The following is a 25960-nucleotide window of genomic DNA, read 5'->3' on the forward strand; positions in this document are numbered from 1 at the left end:
GTACATGAATCAAACTTTTGATTATACTATAAAATAAACTACTCAAAACAAAATAGGGCCCACTTCGAATTAGTCACAATTTCGGTTAATATATAATTATTTAAGTAGTTTTTAACAAAGTTATGCATTTAACCGTCAAGCTGACATGTTTAGGAGTGCCTTATCAATGTTTATTCCGACAGCATTCATGTTGTTTTCTAGAGGGTGGCTAAAAACTAAAGTATTGGTAAAAACATCGATTGCACAAATTCACAGTCACTTATGTTTTCAGTCTATACTAAACGCTATTGTGGAACACTCGCGTTTTTAACGATTTTGATTGATTTCTGTATTCATTGTGAACACTATGCCTGGTTTTCGCCGACATATGGACATGGAAACCGCTGCAAGAGCGGTATTTTTGCTTCAGGAGGGACAGTCTCAGTGGTCTGTGGCTATGTAGCTCGGTGTATCACGAGGAGCTATCCGAAACGTTTGGGAACGGTTTCAGGAGACGGGAAGTGTAGCCAGGAGACCTGGGACAGGAAGAGTTCGGTCTACAACTGCCCAGGAAGATCGATACCTAAGATTGACTGCGCGCCGGGAGCGTACTGTAACCGCTCGTACCTTACAAACTCGACTACGGCAATCTACAGGACCGAGGGTCAGCGATCAAACCATTTGGAATCGGCTTCATGAAGATGGACAATGCTTCAGAGTACGAGCTATTCGACTGAAACTGACGAGGGCTCATCGTGCGGCACGTTTCAGGTACGCTCGCGAGCATTTGGAATGGACCATGGACAACTGGAAGAATGTGCTTTTTACTGACGAGTGTAAAGTGAAGTTTTTCAGTGTCGATAGAGGGGTACGCGTGTGGAGAAGAGAAGGGGAACGTTTTTCTGAACCCTGCATTCATGGAACAGACCGTTTTGGGGGTCCCAGTGTTATGATATGGGGTGGAATTAGCTTATATGCCAAAACAGAGCCTGTAATTCTAAATGAAGGTACCGTAACCGCCTCCAGTTACATCGAGCAAGTAGTCCGGCCTCATGTCATCCCATTTTCACAAAGATTGGGCAATAACTTTGTCTTTATGCATGATAAAGCTCGAGCACACACAGCTCGTCTAACACAAAGAGCACTCTCTGAAGCCAATATCACCATCTTACCATGGCCGGCCATGAGTCCCGACCTCAACCCTATTGAACATTTATGGGATCAGCTCAAAAGACGCCTCAAAGAAAATTACAGTAATGTGAAAAGCCAGCAGGAACTCATAAACACCCTGAAACTCTGTTGGGAACAAATACCGGAAGAAACCGTGACGACACTTGATTGAAAGTGTCCGAGATAGGCTCAGAGAGTGCATACGGCGCAGAGGAGGGCCCACTCGTTATAAACAAATAACAAACTCCATACTTTTCCCCAGAATAGTAGTGCTTTACAAGATTATGTTCTTCCCTTATTTTTTGTAAATTTGCCTTAAAAGTGTAATTTATTGATTAAATAAACAAAATAAACCAAAGTTTTTATTGTTTCTGTTTTACAGTATTCCTGAAAGCCCATTTGAAACTTGTACATTCATGAAAACTGAATTTTTCGGTTCAATTTTAAGTTAGAGCAAAAAAACATGGTGGGCCCTATTTAGTTTTGAGTAGTTTATAACAACTAATTAAAAAGATTAATCTAAAAAAACATGAGTTAAAACACAAAATTATACTGGCAACTCCACAGGCAAACAGAAAGAATAAGGAATGGTTACTGGCAACATTACATCGCATGGTCATTATTAAAAAAAATGGCTGGTGAGTAGCAAACTAGCCCTGCCAACGTTCGTCGTTAGATAGTTGTTTATTTTTCTGTTTACAATCATGTCGTTTTCAGATTTATACGCAAAATATAATTGTACCTATTGCCAAGAAGAAATAAACGGTGTACGCGTGAAATGCGCGGAATGCGTCGATTTTGATATTTGTTTGCAGGTAGAGTTGCTTTGCTGCCATTTTTGTTTATAGTTTTGGCGCACAATTTTAAATTGTCAATTTCTTACGAACCAAAAATCTTCTCTTTTTTAGTGTTTTTCTCTTGGCGCTGAAATTGGAACACACAAAAATGATCACTCCTATCAATATATGGTAAGTTATTTTGTTTATAGTTGTCTATCAATCTCAATTCATAGATTTGATAAATACGATCAAATGTACACAGTGGTATAATAATATTTATGTTGTTTAAACTTTTAAACATTTGATAAAATATTGTTGGTGTTTTTGTAGGACTCTGGAGCATTTGGGATATTCCTGGGACGAAGTAGTTGGTCTGCAAATGAAGAAGTTAGATTACTAGACGCAATAGAACAATTTGGTTTTGGAAATTGGGAAGATATAGCTAAACACATAGAAACACGGACACCAGAAGGTATGTTTTAATTTATCTTATTTATTGAAGTAAATATATTGTGTTACAATTTCTATCCTTATAACGTAATGCACTTAAAGCTTTCCAACATGCCTTAAGGTTCTTTTTAAGGGTTATGTATTTCTTGCCCGTAGTAGCATAGAGGTATTTCTTAATACAGAATTCAAGGAATCAATTCATTTATCTAATAATTTAACATGACATCAACAGCCTATAAATACTCACCACCGAGCATAAGCCTCTTATCTCATGGACGTTTAAGCATTACACTGGGGTTGGCAATTTTAAACTTATTATGAGAAATTATAAGCTCAGCCGGCCCAATCAATGAATAAATCTGTATAGAAGCATAGAATCTTGAATTGTGACTGGTGTATTAGTTACTTGCCTCCTTATCAAACAGAACTAACAACTTTTCACAAAAATCAAGCTCAAATTCAAAACTTTATAGTCTATATTAGTCAATATTTCGTTAACAACCTAATTAAGGTCGCAGGGAACCGCGGAATGCTGGTTGCTTTGAACTGGCCTAGCTGAAAGTCAGTGGGGTAGGCCTATGTTCAGCAGTGGACTTCTTATGGCTGATATGATGATGATGATGATGATTATCTCGTTACTAGTTTTAGCTAGCAGCTTCAGCTGCTTTACCCTGATAGAACTAGTTTATTTCTTATTTTAGATTAAACTAAATCGATAACACTATTTTGATATTTTTCTTGCCATCTTTATTCCTGAACTATGCCAAATTTTATTAAAATCTGTTCAGTAGTATCTGCGTGATTAATAAACAAACATACAAACACCCCAACAAACAAACTTTCACAATAATAATATTAGTGTGATGTGCAGTTCTGCTCAACCCTTCAAAGAGATGTTGTTGTTTTAAAAGTAGATGTAGTCAAATATGAAAATTACTTATTTCAGAGGCCAAAGACGAGTATATCACCAGGTACTTGGAAGGCAGTATTGGCAGAGCGACATGGGGTAATTTAGAAAGCACAAGCCGCCCCTCCTTAAACACTGGTGACAAAGATGAAGGTCCACTGGGTCCCAGTGCAGTATCCCGTCTCCCACACCTCGCAGTCACCACCGATGAAGCCGCACAATTAGGATATATGCCAAACCGAGATGATTTTGAAAGGGTAAGTTGACATTTAAAGATTACCACATATTTGCATACAACTATTTTTAAGATCAATCATATAACTGTTTGTTCTGGTAATTTTCTAATTCAACTAGTTTCAAGCCACACAGAGGGCTCATAGATATGAGAAACATTGTATCACAAACAACTAGAAAATGTGATGCAGCGTACAGATTTTTCTATACATTTGTAGATGTGTTAGTGCCAATCCGTTGGTTATGTTTTTTTGTTTGCACAATGTAAAGGATGTACTAAGTGAAGTGTGCTGCAACTATATCAGTTTTTATCAGGCTACTATAACATCGGAGCAAACTTAACTGGTTCATCATTTAGTGCAATGAGTCATTACATGGCTGTTATAGTATCGTTATTGTAATGTAAAAAAGTATTTTGTTTATTTCTTTATGTTTCATTTAATGAACCAATCTTCAATAACCAAGATCTGTTAATCCAAAATCATTCGATCAATCTGCATTTTTGACAAAAACTCTATAGAACTAATGTCAAAAATGGATCTTAATCTAAACATTTTGGATTGAAATCAGTTATTGAAATTGGCAGATAGTCTTATCCATGAGGACAAAGCCGTGGGTAAAAGCTAGATACCTACTACGTGTAGAATCCCAATAAATGTGCATTCAAATTGAGTTTAAACAAATCTGTTTCTGTGTTATGTTAATATGAACTATTTGTGTCCTTTTCAGGAGCATGATCATGAAGCGGAACAGTTGATTTCAACTTTATCTCTAAATCCTGAAGATGATGAGTTGGATATTGGTAAGTTATTAACTTATACATTTATGTAGCAAAAATGTCAGCCTCAATATGTAATAATTTATTGTAAGTTACTAACTTTTATTTCACTGTTACTATTCCTTGCTGGACTTTGCCCAGCTGTGTGACGGTTACAGGCTTATAATGGTGACAATTACACAAAGACTTTATTATTTTTGAAGAAACACTAATATTATTAAGTTCTTCTTTTTAATACTTCTTATTTTATAAAAATATGTTTAATTTCCAGCCCTAAAGTTATCACAAGTGGATATTTACACTCGACGGCTGCGAGAAAGGACCAGGAGAAAGCGCTTGGTGAGGGACTATCAACTTGTGTCGGTGTTCTTCAACAACCAGAGGAATAAGCAGAAGACGCTTGGAAAACTTGCCAAAGAGAAAAAGTACGTATTTCTTGTTATAAATAGATGCCAAAATGGCATTAAACATTATTGCATGTGTAAGAGTACATTTTGTCGCCAACACCGGGCGAACCTCAAAATAAGAAATTGCATGAGGTTTTGGCACACCTTCGCGGTTTTGGCGATAATTTTTTATAATTAAACATTTTTTTAATCAAGTATTGGATTAGGTAAAATAGTTTGATGATTAATATTTGAACTTGAATAACAATTAAGGTTACATGTCTCATCCTTCTGTTCCACTTAAGAAAATTTGACAAACTTCGCCTGCACTTTTTTTTCCTACGAAGTCCTAATCAAATAATGTAAAACATAAAAAAATAAAAATAAAACAACTCTATTAAACTACGCTGTCTGATCCTTACATAGTAAATAAACTGTCATAAGTATAGCAAAAGATTTGCTCAAATTGGTTCAGTATTGGCACAGCTCAGATTTGTAGTACCACAAACAAATAAATAAAATCTTTCCTCATTATAATACCTACGATACACAGGCTGCATAATTTATGTGAAAGAAAAAACATGTTATTATTACTGAGTTCTGACCTTTGTTATTAGGTCATATGATTCATATTGTTTCGTACTGTGCATTTTGCAAACAAAGTTAATATTATGTCATATTTTTGCACTTCTAAATTACCGCTACAATATGTAGTTTTACTAAGTTTTAGCAATAATTGATGAAGATGAGGCTTAATTATAATTCAATGTCTAGGATTATTGCTTGTTAATCACAATTTATTTAAAGATTTATAAGTATAGAAGTTTTCTGTAGACTGGTACAAAAAATTAAAATGTTTCTGGAAACTAGACACATGTTTAACACAACTTCCACCCCGTTTACCATTTACTTAAAAGGAGGTCTCTATGTTATTATTGTAACTGTAATAGTGGTAAAAGTTTCTGCAATAAACATTTTTATTTATTTTTTATTTACCATAACAAACGTTGATAGAGGATTTACCTCCCACGATTTTTGTGTGACATTCAAGGTGTTAATGTAGTATTAACTTATGTGCAGAGAGTTCACGGAGCGCGTGCGTTGGACGGCGCAGTTCTACGGGCGCGGCGAGCAGCTGGGCGTGGTGGCGGGGCTGTGGCGCGAGCGCGAGCTGCGCGTGCGCCTGGCCGAGCTGCACCGCTACCGCCTGGCCGGCGTCACGCGCGCCGAGGAGTGCGCCCACTACGACCAGCACGCCGCCATCCGCCGCCACGCGCCGCCACACGTGAGACCCCGCCTGCTGGTACAGCCGAGCTAAGCTACCCATATACTTACACTACACTAACACGGGCTGAATACGGATCGAGAGGTGAATAGGGACTAGGAATAGGAATAGATACTATGAAGAATTTTATTAGAACTTATAACGGGATATTTACCATGTTTATTCATTTTATCGAGTTTCCGATAAATATCCCGTTATAAGTTCTAATAATAGTGTTAGTGACCATGTCAGTTTAAAAACTTATATTATGATGAATTTCCCTATACCTATTCACCTCTCTTCTGTCCCTATTCACCTCTCGATCCCTATTCACCCCGTTTTACGCTACACACACAGTGACGGATTACACATGTTACAGTACCCGCGCTAAACATATATTGGTCTAAAGGGGCCTGACAAAATAGGGTTTTCTTCAACCTGGGTCCGATCGAAATGGGACCTGTGTTTACGAAGTACCCCATGCTTCGCATTTCAATGAAAATTCGAAATCTAAAATTCTACGATATGAATTATTGCTCTGGGTCCCCCGCATGCTTAATCCATCACTGCACACACGTCCATACGTCACGTCATGTCATAGTTCCTAACTGTTTGACTCATTATAACGTTAAAAAATATTTAAAATTTCGTATTTAATGAAGGAATCAACATATAAAACAATTTTCATTTTGGTTTTCTTTTTCAATAATTGCATCAAAACCTTCACTGTTTTAAATGTGACAAAAATAATAGAAATTCATACATTCCACATCGAACCAGGGCCGCATTTGTATTCGCATAACTTCTTGTGTAAAGTCTAAATGCGGCCCTGAATTCCATACATTGACGCTTACGCAATGTGCTTCCAATGTGTTGTGGTGTGTTCCCGGTTTTGCATGACTTGTAGCCTAGAAGAGTGTACGGTATAAAATAAATAATATAATTATACCTATCTATAGTCTATGTACTATTATTCAAGTAATATTGCACGTGGCTTCTACATAATATAATGACGTGGTTTTACTAGACCCTTAGTACGAGTTTGCTTTACGTTGAACGAAAACGAAACGAGAGCGCGTTCGGCGCTCTGATTGGTTGGTTCATTCGCGCCGGCCAATCAGAGCGCCGCGTTTCCCTTTTATTTACGTTCAACGTAAAGCAAAGTTGTACTAAGGGTACTGAATTTGGTTGTTGTATGGACATGATATTTTGCTTTGTTTTTGTGGAGGGTATAGTGGATATTTCAATTATAACATCGCCTTTTAGGAAAAGGAGTAATCTAAAGTACATTTATAAAGAATATATGTATTACCCACTTTTCATCAGTTATGTTATTAGTCTCATGTAATAGGAGGTTAGCCTGTTGTCAAATTCCAGACTTCTTACAGGCAAACGAAACCCTTTCCAATCCAGTCTCTCAGTAATCTTTTTAAATATTTCCAGACCTTGGTAAATATCAACATCTGGAAACAATTTCTTATCTTCAAACAAATCCTTGTTGGTTTGACTATAACCGATTTCAATTCAAATATTATGGATTGCAACAAAAAGTTATTTGTCAATGTTCATGATACATAATGATACATGTATAAAGTCAAGTAAAGACTATTAGTATAAGCGCTGGCAACGTTTTTGAGAGAGCATTTCAAGAAGGCCAGTTTTTAGATATAGTATGTCTCTCAGTCTCCCAGACATCATACGGGCTATCTGGCACCTGGTGGTGGTTGCGTTCACCAGTGCGCATCGCATTTGTACAGGTAAAATTTCAATTTTTCAAACCATTTTAAGAAGTTATTTTTTATTATTATTATTTTTATTGAACTTATAGTAACATGAATCTCTTATTGCCAGGCATTTTTCATGTTGTTTAAGGTCTGCCAGGCGCCAATTTTGAATTAAAAAAAAAATTTTTTCAAATCATTTTAGTATGGCTGAAATTTTAGTATGATGTTATTTAAGTAAGAAAAGACCCAAAATTAATTTGCCAAGCAGTTATTCGGTTGTTAACCTTCAGCCAGACCGATCTAAAACTGAAAAATGATGTAGTATCATTTCGCTTGGTCTAGAAATATTTGTCGAACGAATTACAGAGAAAGGGATTAAACAACCGGCCAAGTGCGAGTCGGACTCGCCCATGAAGGGTTCCGTAACAGCAAGTAGATCACATAATATAAAAGTTGTAAAATAACTTGGTTTAACATAGTGTTTGTATGAACAAAAAAGTTATATTTGTGGTTTTGGAAAATGTTTTATTTCTTAAAAACTAATAATGGTATCTCGTTCAAACCAATTTTAGTTGAAACATTTTATTGAAATGTATAGCATATATTTCTTTTAATTTTCTCACTCTCTTATTTTAAAAGTTAGAGGGGGGGTACACTCATTTTTTCACTTTGGAAGCGTCTAACTTTCAAACGGTTGATTTTGACGAAAAATGGTTTTAAGAACCTCTATGTCTTTTTTAAAGACCTATCCATAGACACCCATCACGGAATTTTTTTGAATCAGTTCCATGTATGGAGTGCCCCCCTTTAATGTTTAAATTTATTAATTTTTATTCAAAATTCGAATAGCGGTCAACAAAATACATACCTACAAAGTTTCAACTATGTAGGACAGACAGACAGACAGACAGACATGATGAATCTATAAGGGTTCCGTTTTTTGCCATTTGGCTACGGAACCCTAAAAACTATCAAATTAATTCATAAATTAATACGGTATCAAAATACTGATTTATTTTTGTACAAAATTAAGATATCTCAAGTATAAAAATAAACATAAAATTGAATGGTTACATGAAAATTAAGGTTAATTATTATGTTATCGGCTTACTCACGTAACTGTTTGACGAGGAACTTTGTAGGTTGATGTATTTCGGTAACTGCAATTCGAATTTTGAATAAAAATTAATAAATTTAAAAATTTAAGGGGGCCACTCCATACATGGAGCTGATTTAAAAAAAAAAAACAGCTAACATATCCGTGATGGGTGTCTATGGATAGGTCTTTAAAAAAGACATTAAGGTTTCTAAAGCCATTTTTCGTCAAAATCAATCGTTTGAAAGTAAGACGCTTCCAAAGTGGAAAAATGAGTGTACCCCCTCTAACTTTTAAAATAAGAGAGTGAGGAAATAAAAAAAAATATATATGCATATATACATTTCAATAAAATGTTTCAACTAAAATTGGTTTGAATGAGATATCATTATTAGTTTTTAAGAAATAAAACATTTTCCAAAACCACAAATATAACTTTGTCGTTCATAAAAACACTATGTAAAACCAAGTTATTTTAAAACTTTTTTATTTAGTCGTCTACTTGCTGCTACGGAACCCTTCATGGGCGAGTCCGACTCGCACTTGGCCGGTTGTTTAATCCCTTTCTCTGTAATTCGTTCGACAAATATTTCTAGACCAAGCGAAATGATACTACATCATTTTTCAGTTTTAGATCGGTCTGGCTGAAGGTTAACAACCGAATAACTGCTTGGCAAATTAATTTTGGGTCTTTTCTTACTTAAATAACATCATACTAAAATTTCAGCCATACTAAAATGATTTGAAAAATTTTTTTTTTTAATTCAAAATTGGCGCCTGGCAGACCTTAAACAACATGAAAAATGCCTGGCAATAAGAGATTCATGTTACTATAAGTTCAATAAAAATAATAATAATAAAAAATAACTTCTTAAAATGGTTTGAAAAATTGAAATTTTACATGTACAAATGCGATGCGCACTGGTGAACGCAACCACCACCAGGTGCCAGATAGCCCGTATGATATCTGGGAGACTGAGAGACATACTATATCTAAAAACTGGCCTTCTTGAAATGCTTGTTTTTTCGACGTTGCTAGCTCTCGTACCATTTATACATATTATGAAAATATACGAAATTTTATTTTTCTTTTTTTGAACGTTACCGCACACTAGGATATTCTCCTGTGTCGTGGGCGCGTTTACAAACATACAATTTAACATAGACAAATGTCCGTAGGCGATTGATTGTACCGTGTAGTTTTGGGTTTGATCCCGTATAACTATTGTATTCGCCAGGGCAGCAGTGGGTGCCTGGAAACCAATCAGACAAAAGAGCAAACGCAGAACAGCACGCAGCCGCAAAGAAAAAGGTCAGTATCCATATAGAAAACTAGCTACTTCCGCGCGGTTTCACCCGCTCTGCTTGACTCCTATTTGTCATAGCGTAATGTTTTATAGCCTATAGCCTTCCTCGATAAAAGCACTACCCAATACAAAAAGAATTATTCAAATCGGACCAGTAGTTCCGGAGATTAGCGCGTTCAAACAAACAAACTCTTCAGCTTTATAATATTAGTATAGATTAGTATAGATTAAAAACTTACTTATAAAAAAAAAATAACATAAAAAATACTCCCGCGTGGTTTCACCCGCTACTCTGAGGACCTCGTACGAGTTTGCTCTTCATTTAACGAATCGTTTTCGTCGCTCTGATTGGTTAGTTCATTGGAGTTGGCCAATCAAAGTGCTGAACACGGTCTCATTTCGATCGTGTTAAGCGTAAAACAAACTCGTACTAAGCCCTCGTAGCTTATATAGCCTTTCTTGATAAGTGGACAAGCCAACAACACAATCATATTTTTTTAATTTAGCATATAGGTATTAGGTTATTTACCTTCTATTTGTAAGCAAGTCGCTTGCTGTTCTAGGATAAATTCCAATGTTGTTTAAGCACTAAATCTTATGACAGGAAAATAACAATGCTATATTATTAGTTTTTCCTTAAACATGTAAGTTAAGACTCTAATATAGGTACATAGTACATACTAAAAAACAATGTAAAGAACTAAAGAAAGAAAGAAGAATCGATCAATTCGTGAAGTAGAATTAAGTTATATTACAAGGTAAGAAATCCTCACCCGTGTGAGAAGAGGCCTTTGGTCAGCAGTGGCCTATTTATAGGTTTTTGCTGATGATGATGACGTTAGGAAAATTAATTATTATGTTATCGGCTTACTCACGTAACTGTTGGACGAGGAACTCGATTAGTTTCAAGCCATGCTAGAGGCTCATATTCATGAGTAGCGTTTCGCGCCTATCGCGCCCTCTGCTTGGAAACTTTAGATATAAGTAGCATAATGTTGTATCTCCTAATGTGCTACTAGTTACAACTGTGCCTCGTTATCATGATCGAGTCGATATGGGTATTTTTTTCTTTTTGAAAACATTATCCGTCTCACACTAGGATTTTCTCCGGTGTCGTGGGTGCGTTCACAAACACAACTTCACATACACACGCCCAGACCCGAAACAACAATTTGTGGAACACGCTACACTGTGCAGTCAAGGTTATTTAGTTCTTGAACTTGAAATGATTGCATGCAATAGGCTAGTTTCCTACTAGTCAAATTCAATACTTTTTTCGAAACGTCAAAAACGATATTTTCTATGAACTTTGTTGTATGAAATAGTGCGTTATGACGTCATAAGTTGACGTCAAATAGCAGACTTATGTCTAGAAATTGAGCTAGAAAAAATCGAAAATTAAATAGATCATCAAATTTATGAATGAAAGTGTGATTATTTTTTAATATTTTATTGTATTGAAAAGTTGTAATAATTTATTTTTGACCGAGGATACTACCCAATTGTTACACAGAGACGGAGAAAGCGGCTCAAGTTCCACCAGCCCAAGGTGCACACGGGACGGAAGTACCGCATGTGGATGCTCCAAAAAGAGCTCATGCAGCAACAGCAACGGCGCATGCTCGAGGCATCTGCTGACCAATAATGAAATACAGGTACGTTCTTAGCAACTAGAAACAATAACGGCTAATTCCGATAACCTATCTATTTTTTTTTTATTCGATAAAAACTAATGACTACAATCCCACCTGATGGTGAGTAGTTAGAATCGTTGATGGTGAGGCGCACTAGTTTCTTAAGAGCCTATTCACTCTAGACTTGAAGACACCCACATTGTAATCGGATGGAAAAACAGCAGCAGGCAGATTGTTCCAGTCCCTCCATATTATTATTAAATTTTAAAATTTGATAATAATTTTAATTTATTCTATTTTTAAATATGCTTACTTTTTTGAGGGGGGATCATTCAATGACTTCTCCCGCCTTTGGCGAGGCGAGAGGGAAGACTCTTACTGATTAAAAACTACCCCGTTCTTGCTCCTGCTTTTCGAGCCGGCGCCCCGGTAACCTAATATGTAGTCTGCAGCAGTTTAGCTTACGGGACTACATTATCTAATACAGATAGGGCAACAGCGCTCTCTGATAAATCTGATCTTTTTTGCTGCAATCTCTAACCCGGTGTTGTATTTAATATGGGTATCTACGCATTTGGGATATAAAAAACATTTTAGGTTTATTATAATATTGGTCTGGGCCACACGGTCGTCTGTGTGTGTATTTAAGAAAGTCCTTGACTAGCAAGTTTTCACGGTTAAAACATTGAACTCAAATTGACTGGAAATAATTTACAATGTTCAATGTTATAATACATTTACCTACTGAATTTAAACATATGCATTAAGTATATGTAAATACTTGCACACATACATTGTGTTGACGTAATAATGTTTGTTCTTTCGTTCAAACAATAGTTATATTGATTGCATTGTGTTTTTATTTTTTGACCTAGCAGCTGTATTAAGTAATTTATGAGTCATGTGTCATGTCAAGATTATTGAAAAGGTTCTACACCACACATAAAATATTAAACTCATGTGTGTTAGGCAGAATCCTTTAGCATGAATCTACTATGATGATTTTTTATTACTATGATCTTTAATTAAAACTCAGTGCTGGGTAATACGACTGTTGCAATAGAAATAAAAGCTATTTTCTATAAATACATTGCCACATCGTATCTCCAAACTACATAGACCAGCCCAAGTCATCAATAGCAAACCTTAACACATTCAGTGCCAACGACACGCCCAGAGAGTCCATGCAAATTTTATTCCAGTGTCGTAGACTCACCCAGCGAGTTTAATGTTTTTGCTCTTTCTTTTCAAAATGCATGGTGTATTTTCTGCTTAAAATAATACTGAAGACTAAAGACTCTACGGTTCTGGAATTAAATTTACGTGGAATTTCTGGGCGTGTTGGTGGCACTGAATATGTTAAATAGTTTTCATTATGTAGCAATGATACTATTGCTATTAACACGTACATGGTGTTTACACAGCTGTGTTCTGCGCTGAGCCTGCCGCCGGCGCAGTACGTGACGATGAAGGGAGTGTTGCTGCGCCGGCCGGCGGCCGCCGACGCCGACGTGGACATCGCCGTGCGACACTACCTGCACTCCGCCGGGTGGATACGTAACTAAACCAACACCCTGTTTCTCAACCACGTACGACTTACACATTTAGCGCGCTGTCTAATCACTTCGTCCCTTTGAGGTTGATGCCCGAAATTGATAATTCAGTACTTTAATCCGACCAGAGGATCTAGTGCGAGTTTGCTTTACGTTTACGCTATTGACACGTTTATGCTTTTCGGCCCTCTGATTGGCCAGCTCCAATTAACCAACCAATCAGAGAGCTAAATAAAGTAACGTTTCGATCGAACGAATGTAGAAACCTCGCACCAGGGTCTCAAAATACTAGTCAAATAGTCAGCCCGAAGTGTCGAAACAAAAACCTTAAAGACTGTATTATTAATTTCGGGCATAAATTCCAACAATATTTATTGAATAGGTGTTATAACCGTTGATTTTCTACTATGTAATCTCTTGTTATCTCCCTCCAATTCTTAACGACAGGTCATCGAATTAAGTCTAGTGTTTGTTATAGTTTGAACACGTAACTAGTTGAAGTCTAGCAATGCACTGATAGATCGCTAGATATATTATAGGTGTTGATATAATACTGTTACAGTAACTAAACAAGCCTTTTATAGCGCATATTAAATCCTTCATTGTTCCTTTGATGGCGCGCTTAAAGCGACTTATAAATGTACAAAGTTAATACAGTCATACATTGGTTGTGAAACAGGAATTTCTGTCGTATTCATAGCTATAACTATTGTTTCATACTTATATCTCTAAGCACTTGTTGAAATTTTCATAGGAGACATTTAAGTCGATATGGATAGACATTTTTATGAAATTGACATATTGAACACTTGGGAACCATCGTCATTTTTTTAAGTCCTTTTATGACTATCATAAGCCAATCATCAATCTCATCTTTTCGCGATGTTAAGCGAGAATTATGTATATTGCTGTTTACAGTATATTTCCATCTCTATCTTGCTTTATAAAATACGATATGAGTAAAAGAGACGGCATTATTTCAGTCAAAATCATACAATGTCTATTTATCTCGCCTATAGTAAGATGTTGCGTATATTCAAAGTTATGCAGTCTAGGTGCTCGTTATGTTTTATAGGTATTAGTGTTCATTAACAAGTTTTTTAAATTACTTATACAGAAAAATACATAATATTTTTTCTATTCCTACCGTGTTACTTTTCGATTGTTTCCTTGCATATTCAATACATAAAAGTTTCTTGCGATTTTCCGTTGGCGCCACTGTAGTTTTTGGGCTTGTACGAACTGCAGTGTTTAGGAAATGTGTATTGAACTTGTTTCAAAAGTAGTAATCTACTTCTTCTTATTATTACTTATACCATGATGTGTATAACTTTTTAATACATAATGCGTTGTAATATTGTTTCTTATTAGTTAGTTAAATTGACACTTTTGTCAATGTATCATTTTGCACGAAGGTAACCTCATGTAAGACTGCTCTTATAGAGCATTGTAAATAATGCCAATGTAAATATGTATTGTTATTTTTTATCACCCGACTGTACGACGCTAACTTAAAAAGCTAACCGTCACATTTAGAGTCATTTAATGGTTACTTAACCCAGTCCTTAGCAACATTTTTCTGAACAAAATCGTTACTAAGGAATAGTTTAAGTAATCATTAAATGTCTTTGAGTGCGGCAGTAAGTTATACGTTATGTCACGGCTACTTGATAGTTTTATCTGAGAAATGTCCATAAAATACGTAGATTATGTCTGGGGGAGACTAATTACGATTAATTTATAATTCTGTACTGATTGTACGATGATAAATTTTACATAAAATTTATATGCGAAAATCAACCTTACAAATTAGATATGCGAAATTCAATCTTTCCCCCTTACATATTAAGTTCTTATTGCCCTGTACAGTCGGGTGTTACTTTGTTTGAGTGTTCGATGCCTTTCCCAACAATAACAGCAATAAAGAGCATTGTGTTTTGATGGCCGACAATATGTATATTGTATGTTTAGGCATTTTCAAAAGATAACGTACAAATTAAACTGAAAGTGTAAAGCAATCTCGAATGATTTCGTGTTGTGAATATAAATATGTGAAAAAAATATAAATATGTACTAGAAAAGTTGATTCTTCGCAAATATCAATAATGTCTAGTAATCGTAGATTGAGTAAACCAGAGCTCTAGTGCTTACTAAAACGTTTTAAAAGGAGATGTGCATTTGTTGAAAGCCTTCCAACGGCCATCGGCCCGTGTCATATTGTCATAGAAAATGATTCCACATAAAAATAGATATTTTTTATCAATTGTTAGCCCCAATAATATTGCCAATCTATTATACTGAACTCCATTTTAAACGCCTTCCAATTTGAATTCTATTTTGTACACATAAAGGTATTAAGCAAAATGATATTTGCGAAACCAAATATGTATATATGGTGCAGTCTTTTATATCCTTTATCTTATACGCTGTAGAATTCAAAATAGCTAATATTGTTGAAAGTTCTTGTGAGCACATTTAGTTCTTGTGTCTTAAGGCAGATGGCGCAACCTTCTCGTCACGTATACGCGTTTTAGTTAATTATTTGTTGCATTGCAACTTTGTATGTGTCCGAAGGTACCATACTGTTAGCTAATTCCTAGTTATAGTAAGTAAATATCTACATTTAAATACAGCACAATAGTATTCCGTTACGGTGTGTAACACATAGAGTACCTGATGGCTCCTTGTGACACTAACCAAAGTAGTAATAAGGTTTATTTTAGCGAAGCAAATGATACTTCAATAACTGTCAAAACACACTATATTCTGTCACATCACTCGTTCGTACTTTGTCAAATTATTTTGGACTTTATTAGTTGGTATTAAAATCGTTTTGGTACTATTGCAATCTGGTAATACCTCTGCTCACCTTATTAGGGAGCTTTGTCTAGTATGTAACGAAAAGTAGCGACTAGTAAATGTTTAGACACCTACAATAGTTTACTAGTTGCACTATAATAAATGTGGTAGAAGCTATTTAGTGTGTTTTGATTTAAAAAAGATGAGGTGTACGCCAACACGTGACGTCATTGTCACTTTTTGGTAAAAAATAACTATTCGGTGTGATTGGGATATCTTATATTTGTTGATAAATATCAATTTATGTCATGTTTTTCGTGAAATAAAATAATAAAATGTATAATAAATTTCTACATCGAAGTCCAATGTTACTTAACTTTCGATTAGTTGTAACAATGGCTGTGTTAGATCGATAATTTGTGTTACTATATTTAATCTGAATTTATAGTAATGTCGTACATTAAATAAGGCTAATGTTTTCCCTCATATAATATGGAAATAAAGACAAAATTGTGAAAGTTTAGTAGACTTCCACGCGATTTTAAAAGTTGTATGTTTGTGAAGTTATATAATTTTGATCTCTCTTAATGTTTATCTGCATTTTATTATGATTATTATTTAAAAGTATAGTTTTATTTATTAACGGAACTAGGTTTCTCCGATATGATTCCAAAAAATAAAGTAGTTAAGATTAACATTTCCTATCATTGAATTGAATGTGTGTGCTTACTTACGGGATCGTGAGCTGCGAAGGAATTAAGTATTTTATTGATTTAGTATGATTGTAAATTCTTGCAATAAATTCTTCCATATAGTAAACGTGGATGATTTTACCATTATTTTCGTATTTATGGGTAGTTAACGTGTGGTAATGCATGGTATATTAGGCAGTGTATGAGTCACTAGTGGTTGGTTCGTGTATCTGACTGTGTCGCCTTTCTTAAGATATTTTCTTAGCGGTTAATTAAGGGTATCTCTGTGCATTCACTGTTTGGCTCAAATGTACATAAGATTTAAAGTACAACTTGATATTGTAATTATTACTGATTTATAATTTAATTAAATGGTAAATACATTATAAGTTTTGTTTTATTTCATTTTCCTGACCTAGTATAGTATTTATTTCAATTTGTTCATAACTGGTTTTGGCATATCTTGTAAGGCAGCCGGCTGTGGTCGGTTGTGGAACCATTGATGTCTTAATGCCTGAAACAAAGATTAATTTGAACTATTCGGTTCGTAGCTCTGTTATTTACAGGGCGTTGCCAGTTGCACCTGTAAATTTCTAAATAAGAAACCGATCTTTTACCTACTAACAAATGTAGGTACCTGTTTAGCGGATATCCTCTTGTCTGCATCGTACATTATAAACGATTTCACAAGGTCCACAGCGTCTGGCTCGACTCCCGGCAGGAGTTCTGGCCAGGGTGTGGGAGAAGATTCTGGAAATGTAATCTTGTGGAAGTCGGGCAGCTCTGAATGTCCTGGCCAAGTCTCTTCAGTCGGTGTTCCAAGGTGTTGAAGTACTATTGCCAGCTGTTCGATGTCTGATTCGCCCTAAAAAAAGACGCTAAAACCTTAATATTTGTTTTGAAAACATTGCGAGTGGCGCTAGTGTAGCTTTTGGTCGCCATCGCCTTGGAAAATTAAATTATTATTGAGAATTTCGAAGTTATCTAGGATAATCTTCAAGAAAGTTAACTAGTGATTGACTTACTGCAAATAACGGTTGCTTCGTAATTAATTCCGCTAGAATGCAACCGACAGCCCACAGGTCTACTTTCTCTGAGTAGAACCTAGCACCATACAATAGCTCTGGAGCTCGGTACCATCTGGAAATTAGCAAACCTTGTTCATTAAAAATTGGATCCTTCAAATGGCCTGCATGTTCTGTAATCCTAAAGGATATCTATTAAATTTCAAGGATGTCAAGAGGTTTTCGTTAAACCATATCCAAGAAAATTCTTGGCACCTTTCGATTCTACAATTTATCTAATCGTTCCAATAATGGCGCTAATGTCATAGAGATGATTCAAGTACCTACGTTAACGCATGCTGCTCATGTCTATGGGCCCTTAGTATGGTTTGAAACTAGTCAAGTTATGTACATTATACAGCAATAATAAAAACATATAAGTCGTACCTTGTGGCGACTTGGTGTGAATACGGCCTGCCCCCATCAGGCCAGTAAAGTCGTGCGAGACCCAAGTCTGCAATCTTCAATATACCCTCGTGGTTAATCAGCAGATTGGCTGGTTTTAAATCCTGATAAAATATATATGGTTAGATAGGTAATTAACAATTATTTACGTTTAAATACAAGCTTGTATGTAGTTACGTAATCTTATATTGAGTGACGTATAATTTGAAGAAGCCCAAAGAAGTCGCGTTGGTAACTCGGTAGAGTAGCTCCAAGCGAAACTGGGGTTTTGATTCGATTCCCGGGCCTAGTAACGTTTGACTGACTTTAGAATTGTGCCTGTTATGAGCATATTCTATCTTCTCTTTCAGGTTATGTAAATGCAATCATAACTTACTCTATGCATCACATAATGTGCGTGCATATATCTTGTGCCTTTCAACAGCATCTGGGCATACGTTTTGACTCTGGGCAAGGTGAGTTCCTGCTGTGAGTGGTGCAGCATATCCCAGAGGCCAGAGCACATGTACTCCAAGACTAGAACCAGACTCATACCTCGGGGAAACATGTCGTAGAGTTTTATAATCTGTGGATTATTGTACAAAACGGTTTAAAAACGTTGTCCTACCTTATTTCACATACATATCACACATTCGTAGGTACATCAAAGTACAAGAATCGGACCTGTGACACGTTGCAAAGCAGCAGATAGATAACTATGGATGTCGATTAGGTAAGTGTGATTTTTTTACATCATGATTGTGGCTATAAACTTAAACCGATCTAGTACTAGACGCCATTGGTTGAGGCCCATTTCAGCAGTGGGCAGCCTTGTGTTGGCTTAAATCGTAGTGGTCAAACTGTCTTTTTTTTATTCGATATAAACTAATGCTTGACTGCAATCCCACCTGATGGTAAGTAGTGATGTAATCGTTGATGGTGAGGTGCACTAGTTTATTAAGAGCCTATTCACTCTAGAATACAACTTACATATTTGCATCTAAGCAACTGCAGTGCTTTTATTTCTCTCATCACGTTCACTGGAATCCCATCCTCGAGGTTTTTTATCAAGATCTTTTTGAGAGCTACCTCACGGCCAGTCGGTATGTGCTTTGCCTTGAAAACTAACCCATGAGCCCCCTCACCAATTCGGCCAATCACCGTATAATTCGTTACATCATTATCCATTTTATTTAAATATACATTTATAAATTGAAATTAAAGAATTCTTGCCCTCCAAGAGCAAAATGTTGACATTTACAAAACAAACACGATTGATGTGTTGATTGTCGTTGCTATGGTAACACATTGACAGTTGGGTTGATGTTGATGCCTTTTATTTGAAGGGGGTCGACAGGATTGGGCACAAAGTTGATGGAAGCAAAGAGTTTCCAGCCCAATCATGTTATGAGTCCTACTTCCATGTATTTAGGGTGACCCTTATATCACAAATGCCACAGGCGCCATACGCCAGTCACTGCCACTACGAGAATTCTCGAAAATCCCGAAAAATAATTCTTCACCCTACTTGAGAATCGCAACCCATACTCAGCAGTCATAGTAGCGGGTAGCGGCCACTTAATCAACCAGTATTCTGGTATTTAGTTGCAGTAAATGTGCGAATAATTACTCGGGTATTTAAATGTCTCTTGAAATTGTGTAATGTTTTAAAGAAGCAAGCTACGCTTGTCATTACAGGTACGACATAAAAATGTCTTTTGTACCCATTTGTACTTACTTCAGGTGTAACACATTAACTGTTTGTTCAGCTGTAGATGCTATTTCTATTTATTATGCCTATTGTATTACGTACTTTCTTAAAGGTTCTCTATCAGTGATTCAAGTTATTAGTTTGCAGACCTATATCTAGAGTAGACCAGTGTGATTCAAGCGAACAAATTATGGCGCTGAAACCATTTTGTGCAGTGTTTTTATTGGTATTTTGTCATACAGTGAAAGGAACTTCGATTCTTGCACTTTTCTCAACACTATCCTACACTGATCATCTAGTCTTTAGAGGATACTTATCAAGACTGGCTTTGAGCGGACACAATATAGTCGTCATGACTCCGTACCCTGGACATTTCCAATTCCCAGAGATAGAGAAGATCGTTGAACTCGACGTCAGTGAAGAATCAGCGCCATTCTGGGATGAATACAAACTTTTAATGACCAATACTGACGACTACCATCCCAGGCAAAAGGCTATAAATGAATTTACAATTAAATTGGCAATAGCTCAATTGAAGTCCAAAGCGATGATGTCTCTCTTCATCAACCCCAACGTGAAATACTTCGACCTGGTTATCACGGAGGCTGATGTGCCCCTGCTTTATGCGGTTGCAGAAAAATATAAAGCTCCCCATATTGCCATTACAGCAAGTAGTGGTAGGATCCACCAATACGAATCAAAGGGCAACCCTACCCATCCCATTCTGTACCCAGATGTGAACACGTTGAACTACAGGAATCTGGGTAAATGGCAAAAAATTATAGAATTTTATCGTCACATTCAAACGAGAAATGAATATTACAATAATTATCTGCCACTTTGTGAACTGGCCGCTAAGAAGTTATTTGGATTGAAGAGAAGTCTTCTCGACGTTGAACACGACATTGATTTTCTATTCGTAGCTGGAAACCCAGCTTTGATTGGTAACCGCCCGAATGTTCCAGCTGTTGTGTACGTCGACCGTATGCATATTAAGCCGGGGCTTAAATTACCAAAGGTAAGTCAAATAAACTGCAGAGGTACCTTACATATCTATAATTAAAGTGCGTCTAGGAGTTATATATTTTCAACGATTTTTATTTTCAGGACCTACAAAATCTCTTAGATTCTGCAACTAAAGGTGTCATATACTTTAGTCTGGGTGCAATCCAAGAAGCGGAACAGCTATCACCATCTCTATTACAAACGTTGGCAGAAGCTTTCAGCGAGGTTCCGTACACAGTTCTCTGGAGGATTGATGATACGACGATGATCAAGAAACCTGACAATGTATTTACTAAGTCTTGGTACCCACAGCAAGAAGTTCTTGGTAAGTGAAGAAAAAAGAGGCCCAATTTGCCTAGACAGATTAGGTGTGGAAACTAAACTAATCGGTTTTACAGCTCATCCCAATGTCAAGCTCTTCATAACGCATGGTGGAGCTCGGTCCCTAGAAGAAGCTGTTTTCTACAAAGTACCAATAATTGGGCTCCCGCTTGTCAAGTCTAGAAAAGTCTTTATTAACGAGATTACGAGACATGGGGCTGGAGAAATTCTGGATCCTTATAACCTGGATAAGGAAACTGTTAAGGCTACTATAACTAAGGTGGCTTCGACTGAAAAGTAAGTTCAATTTGATTTATATTAAGCTATACCTACTAAATTCATAAAAATCCATGAACGTTCTATTCTCTTTACTTTAAATGGAAAATAATAATAGGTTTATAATATTTTTTGTTTTCAGATATAAACAGGCGATTTCGGTTTTGAATAGTGCAGTTTTCGATCCCATGGTCTCTGACCCTGACAATGCTGTGTGGTGGACTGAATACCTGTTACGTCACCGCAATATTCGTCTCCTTCGTTCTCCAGCTGTTGGTGTATCCTTCTTTAAATACTATCTTCTGGATGTTGTCTGTTATCTATTTTTGATTACTTTTGTAACACTCTTTGGAGCGTACATAATAATACGAGCTATTTTAAAAAGATTGTGCTCTCGCTTCACCCATACGGGTGAATTAGAAACAAAAGGAAAGTTTAAGGCATTATAATTTATTAATTTAAACATGTACTTTCCCTTAGGTACATTTTAAGAGTAAAAATTGTAACTAATGTTTAATAATAATAAAAAAATTGTAAATATCAAGTTGTGTTGTGTTTTCCTAGCAATCCTGATTTTACATTTAAACTAACCATTTCTTTGTCTAAAAAGACTACTTATCCAAACATATAATGTTGCAAGTTCAAAATAACATAATTTGGTAACTTTATTTTAAAAGTCATTAGCTGTCAATGTCATTTAACCATCAAAACTTGTTTTGGTTTTGTGTTCCACTATCCTGATTTGTATAAAATCTTACTGAAATACAAATGTTCTAGTTATTATTGTAGAAACATAAGATCGCCTCTTGGTGTGGCACAATGACTGCTGTAAGAACATGTCCTGGCTTGTACTGCGGTCGCACTGAACTCGATGATGGGTCGTGGAGCGACTGCGGTGCTTGCCCTCGAGGATTTCGCACTAATTCCACCAGCTACTGCGTCCCATGTACCGATAAACCAACTTTATATGACGGCCTGTATCTTGGGTTCATGGTTTTATTACCTATGGTACTGCATTGGTTTTTTATAGACATGGTTGCTGTGGCCAAGGGGTGAGTGTATTCAGCCTATTTATTATGCGAATTTTCTTATTCTAGCCCATATGAATACACCACCGACCTCATTCTTTCCTATTAGACATTATCCTATCGCGACCTAAACTAATTAGAATAATCTATGAATCAGAAAAACAGTCACTAACAAACATTTGAAATAATAATATCAACACTTCATTTAAAATCAATACTATATTGAAAGATCTGGTTTCTTCGACCCTACAGGTTAACTTTGGCCAAAACTTTTAGACAGACGAAAATCTAATATACACTTTTAACTAGATTCCTATTGGTTATAGAATTTGTGACAAAGTAATCCCAGCACACTGTATTGTATAGCCCATATTTTACTGTAAATTTGGGTAACTATTAACCCAGTATTAGGAAAGTACATTCTTGTATCTAAAGTATTATTTAACTTTCCAGCACCAAAAATATTCTGGTTCAACACATATGTGCGTTTGTGGAAGTTGCAACAGGCACGCTGGCAGCTTTACTAGTGCTGCCCCCAACAGGCACTATAGCTTTACATGTCTGTTCTCCTAAGGCACTGTCTGACTGGTACACATTACTGCATAACCCTCAACCTGATTATAAGGAGACCCTGCATTGTACTCAGGAGGCTGTGTACCCTTTGTAAGTATCTTGTTATTAGAAACTTCTTGGTAAAGTATTTTATTTGTTTTAAGGTTTGAGGTTCATTATGAGTTGATAATTATGTGTTATCGTCTTGTATCACATGAAGCAACTTTGGAATTTGGCATGAATAAAATACTTATAACACAATTTGTTATATAATTTTCTAGATACACAGTCGTCCTACTAATATATGCATTCAGTTTATTGATGACAATAACATTGAGGCCGTGGTTGTTGACATGGGACTCGGTCAATCCTGGCAAGAAGGCAATATACTGCGCACTGTACTTCTATCCTATATTAGTGCTCATACATACTGTCGCTGCGGGATTGATTTGTAAGTATTAAAGTTTTTTTGTTTTTATATACCGCGACGGTGCCAAGATAAAAATATGGGTATTTTCAAAATGGTTACTATTCACCGAATTTTGTACGACATTCTTAACTTAATATTTTTATAACAACAACAACAAATAATTAACTACTCTTACGCCCGAATACTGAAATGCTACTCAATTTTAAGTTGTACTTAAATATCGTGCTATCTCTGTTATTTTATAAAGAATTGATAGGGACAGAACTAGTTTTGAGAGTGTCTTAAAATTGAGTAGCGTTTGAGTATTCGGACATTAATTATTTAATTTTCGTATTCCAGATTGTTCATTCCCGTACATCATCATAATAATATCAATGATGACATCAGCATCGCATTTCTCAATCAAAATCGAGCAGACAGCGCCAGCGCTCCTGATGTCATCCCTTACCAACACGAGAAACCTGATTATACTATTGGGTCATTGGGTGATACATGCTTATGGGATCATCTCTCTGACTGGTTTCAAGGAATTGTGGTACTTATCTCTGGTGCCTGCCCCAGCGTTGTTCTACATCCTAACTGCGCAGTTCACTGACCCCATGAAGATTCACAGCGATTGACAAGAGCGCCAAGCATTCGTAAAGCTGGTTCTACATTGACTTTTGATAGTGGTTATGTGATTTTCTTTGCTGTATGTAAATATAATAGTGCAGTGATCAAGTGGGAGCCAGTACGAATGCTTTATGGCGGTCTCAGGTTGGATTGCATAGCGTTGTTAAGTTTATCAAGCAAAATTCTCAGTGCCGGCGTAAGGGCCACTGATATCCTGGGCGAAAATATTGTAGCGCCCACTTGAGGGAAGCAATATCAAGTGTTAGTTTTTTGCTGATCCCAAGTAAAATTATTTAAGAATTTCATCTTTCCTTATGCACAGAGCGTAGAGCACAGTTCTGAGGGTTTGCACCAGGAGAGGCAAGAGACTCCAACTTCAGACCTTGGTGCCGGCACTGGTTATATCATAAAGTTAACCACCTTATTGTATCTCTGCGGTCAGGTGTGATTTCATATTTTATTAGTTGTTAATTGTCCATAATTGTCATTGTTTATAGTAGTCTTAGTTAAATTATTATTATATATTAGTATATTTGTAAGTATTGACTAAGGGGACGAACTTAGGATCTTATGGGATCTCAGACTCGTCCTCAGTCCTGTTAAAAGTTTTATACGTGTATTTTGAGTTGTGAATAAGTAGCAATATGGGCCTTAAAACTATATTGGGAATAGGGTACATTTTGACTAATTTTTATTTAAATGTCCCTCTTGTAAATTATTTTTTATTTTCTTACGGAAACAAATACTTTCGAAAATATATCGATTTGAAATACGTCACTTCTAGGTACATTTTATACATAGAAATGACGTATTTGCTCCCACTCCTTAACTTTGATTCGTTTTATCCAAGTATTGTTATCTTATATGACAAAATAAAAAATACGTGTCAAATATTTTATAATTACCTAACTGACGGACGAAATAGTTTTTGAATTTTCGACTTGTTCGTCAACTGGCGAGTGTCAAATTCGCGTGTTCATCAATAGTCCAGGTATCTTTTAATTTTGCAGTTATATGAGACCATAGTAACCAGTCGCGAGTTGACGAACAAGTCGAATTTTCATATTCCGTCATCATCTCTATTACCGTCATATTATGACCCTTTCTGCTTACTTCAATGTTGATATTCGACTTGACTTAGTTGTGGTATTTGTACATAATTAATTAATGTATTTTGTGCACTTAAGAAGTTACTATGTAAGTGTCTGTATAGTTTATTTACTAGCACACTCAGTCATTTAATGGTTACTTAACCCAGTCCTTAGCAATAGTTTTCCATACAAAATCGTTACTAAAGAATAGTTTAAGTAAGCATTAAATGACTCGTGAGTGATGCAGTTGGTAATATGTTAAGAATTAATGAAAGGTATCTTTCAAGATTCGATCTCGTTGATATTCCAACTGCTATAGATCACGATTCACGAGGTCTTGTGGTAAGTTGTGTAGTTAATCTGATGATTTTATCTACTCACATAAGTATTTTTATAAATAAATTACTGGAGATAACTTTTTGGTTTGGTTTTATTGTGATTTTTTTAAAGTCACATCCAAAGGAACATCATTGAACCCCTTCGCCTTAGGTGGACAAAAGGCACTTTCAGTCTCTCACAGCCGTACTCCCGGAGTCATTTAATGGTTATTTAACCCAGTCCTTAGGAATTGTTTTAGGAACAACATCGTTACTAAGGAGTAGTTTAAGTAATCATTAAACTTCTTTGAGTACGGCAGTTAGTACTCTTACTAACCATAAATTACACCGGTGTCCCATCTCACACGTGGGTGCGGGAAATATTCTTCCGCAGCCCTCCAAGTCTATCATAAAACT

At 36.1% G+C, this 25960-nt stretch overlaps 4 protein-coding genes across 7 annotated transcripts; 3 read left to right on the top strand and 1 right to left on the bottom strand.

Annotated features, from left to right (window-relative positions):
• The first annotated feature begins 1761 nt into the window (after positions 1 to 1761).
• Positions 1762 to 17141, top strand: LOC118275629 (transcriptional adapter 2B). Of its 4 annotated transcripts, none has more exons than XM_035593657.2 (10): positions 1762 to 1964; positions 2058 to 2117; positions 2259 to 2400; positions 3325 to 3542; positions 4249 to 4321; positions 4569 to 4722; positions 5764 to 5986; positions 10006 to 10079; positions 11588 to 11729; positions 13133 to 17141. In XM_035593657.2, the coding sequence occupies exons 1-10, from the start codon at positions 1854 to 1856 to the stop codon at positions 13271 to 13273; spliced, it is 1338 nt and encodes a 445-aa protein (XP_035449550.1). In that variant the 5' UTR covers positions 1762 to 1853; the 3' UTR covers positions 13274 to 17141. The 4 variants fall into 4 exon arrangements, with proteins under 4 accessions (XP_035449550.1, XP_035449553.1, XP_035449552.1 ...); XM_035593660.2 differs by having other exon boundaries at positions 10011 to 10079; positions 13133 to 13281; XM_035593659.2 differs by having other exon boundaries at positions 1763 to 1964; positions 5764 to 5968.
• LOC126910938 (cyclin-dependent kinase 20) lies at positions 17086 to 19498 on the bottom strand. Its single transcript, XM_050695420.1, has 6 exons — positions 19191 to 19498; positions 18598 to 18786; positions 18204 to 18325; positions 17778 to 17892; positions 17390 to 17617; positions 17086 to 17266 (listed from the first exon to the last, which is right to left on the bottom strand). Exons 1-6 carry the CDS (start codon positions 19386 to 19388, stop codon positions 17180 to 17182), a joined length of 939 nt encoding a protein of 312 aa, XP_050551377.1. The 5' UTR covers positions 19389 to 19498; the 3' UTR covers positions 17086 to 17179.
• A 521-nt stretch (positions 19499 to 20019) lies between these two features.
• LOC126910937 (UDP-glycosyltransferase UGT5-like) lies at positions 20020 to 22057 on the top strand. Its single transcript, XM_050695419.1, has 4 exons — positions 20020 to 20929; positions 21019 to 21241; positions 21315 to 21534; positions 21656 to 22057. The coding sequence occupies exons 1-4, from the start codon at positions 20102 to 20104 to the stop codon at positions 21960 to 21962; spliced, it is 1578 nt and encodes a 525-aa protein (XP_050551376.1). The 5' UTR covers positions 20020 to 20101; the 3' UTR covers positions 21963 to 22057.
• Positions 22058 to 22198: 141 nt separating this feature from the next.
• On the top strand, positions 22199 to 25646 carry LOC126910939 (JNK1/MAPK8-associated membrane protein). Its single transcript, XM_050695421.1, has 4 exons — positions 22199 to 22565; positions 22995 to 23204; positions 23375 to 23544; positions 23863 to 25646. The coding sequence occupies exons 1-4, from the start codon at positions 22333 to 22335 to the stop codon at positions 24141 to 24143; spliced, it is 894 nt and encodes a 297-aa protein (XP_050551378.1). The 5' UTR covers positions 22199 to 22332; the 3' UTR covers positions 24144 to 25646.
• The last annotated feature ends 314 nt before the right edge of the window (positions 25647 to 25960 follow it).

This window comes from Spodoptera frugiperda, chromosome 8 (genome assembly GCF_023101765.2).
Source record: "Spodoptera frugiperda isolate SF20-4 chromosome 8, AGI-APGP_CSIRO_Sfru_2.0, whole genome shotgun sequence".
NCBI classification, from domain to species: domain Eukaryota; kingdom Metazoa; phylum Arthropoda; class Insecta; order Lepidoptera; family Noctuidae; genus Spodoptera; species Spodoptera frugiperda.

Coding starts and splice junctions, on each gene's coding strand:
- LOC118275629 (XM_035593657.2), top strand. CDS start 1,854: ATGTCGTTTTCAGATTTATACGCAAAATATAATTGTACCTATTGCCAA. Junction 2,401..3,324: donor AGAAACACGGACACCAGAAG/GTATGTTTTAAT, acceptor TACTTATTTCAG/AGGCCAAAGACGAGTATATC. Junction 3,543..4,248: donor ACCGAGATGATTTTGAAAGG/GTAAGTTGACAT, acceptor TGTCCTTTTCAG/GAGCATGATCATGAAGCGGA.
- LOC126910937 (XM_050695419.1), top strand. CDS start 20,102: ATGGCGCTGAAACCATTTTGTGCAGTGTTTTTATTGGTATTTTGTCAT. Junction 20,930..21,018: donor CGGGGCTTAAATTACCAAAG/GTAAGTCAAATA, acceptor TTTTATTTTCAG/GACCTACAAAATCTCTTAGA. Junction 21,242..21,314: donor CCCACAGCAAGAAGTTCTTG/GTAAGTGAAGAA, acceptor TCGGTTTTACAG/CTCATCCCAATGTCAAGCTC.
- LOC126910939 (XM_050695421.1), top strand. CDS start 22,333: ATGACTGCTGTAAGAACATGTCCTGGCTTGTACTGCGGTCGCACTGAA. Junction 22,566..22,994: donor ATGGTTGCTGTGGCCAAGGG/GTGAGTGTATTC, acceptor TTAACTTTCCAG/CACCAAAAATATTCTGGTTC. Junction 23,205..23,374: donor CAGGAGGCTGTGTACCCTTT/GTAAGTATCTTG, acceptor ATAATTTTCTAG/ATACACAGTCGTCCTACTAA.
- LOC126910938 (XM_050695420.1), bottom strand. CDS start 19,388: ATGGATAATGATGTAACGAATTATACGGTGATTGGCCGAATTGGTGAG. Junction 18,326..18,597: donor CACATTATGTGATGCATAGA/GTAAGTTATGAT, acceptor ATATTTTATCAG/GATTTAAAACCAGCCAATCT. Junction 17,618..17,777: donor CGAAGCAACCGTTATTTGCA/GTAAGTCAATCA, acceptor GTCTTTTTTTAG/GGCGAATCAGACATCGAACA.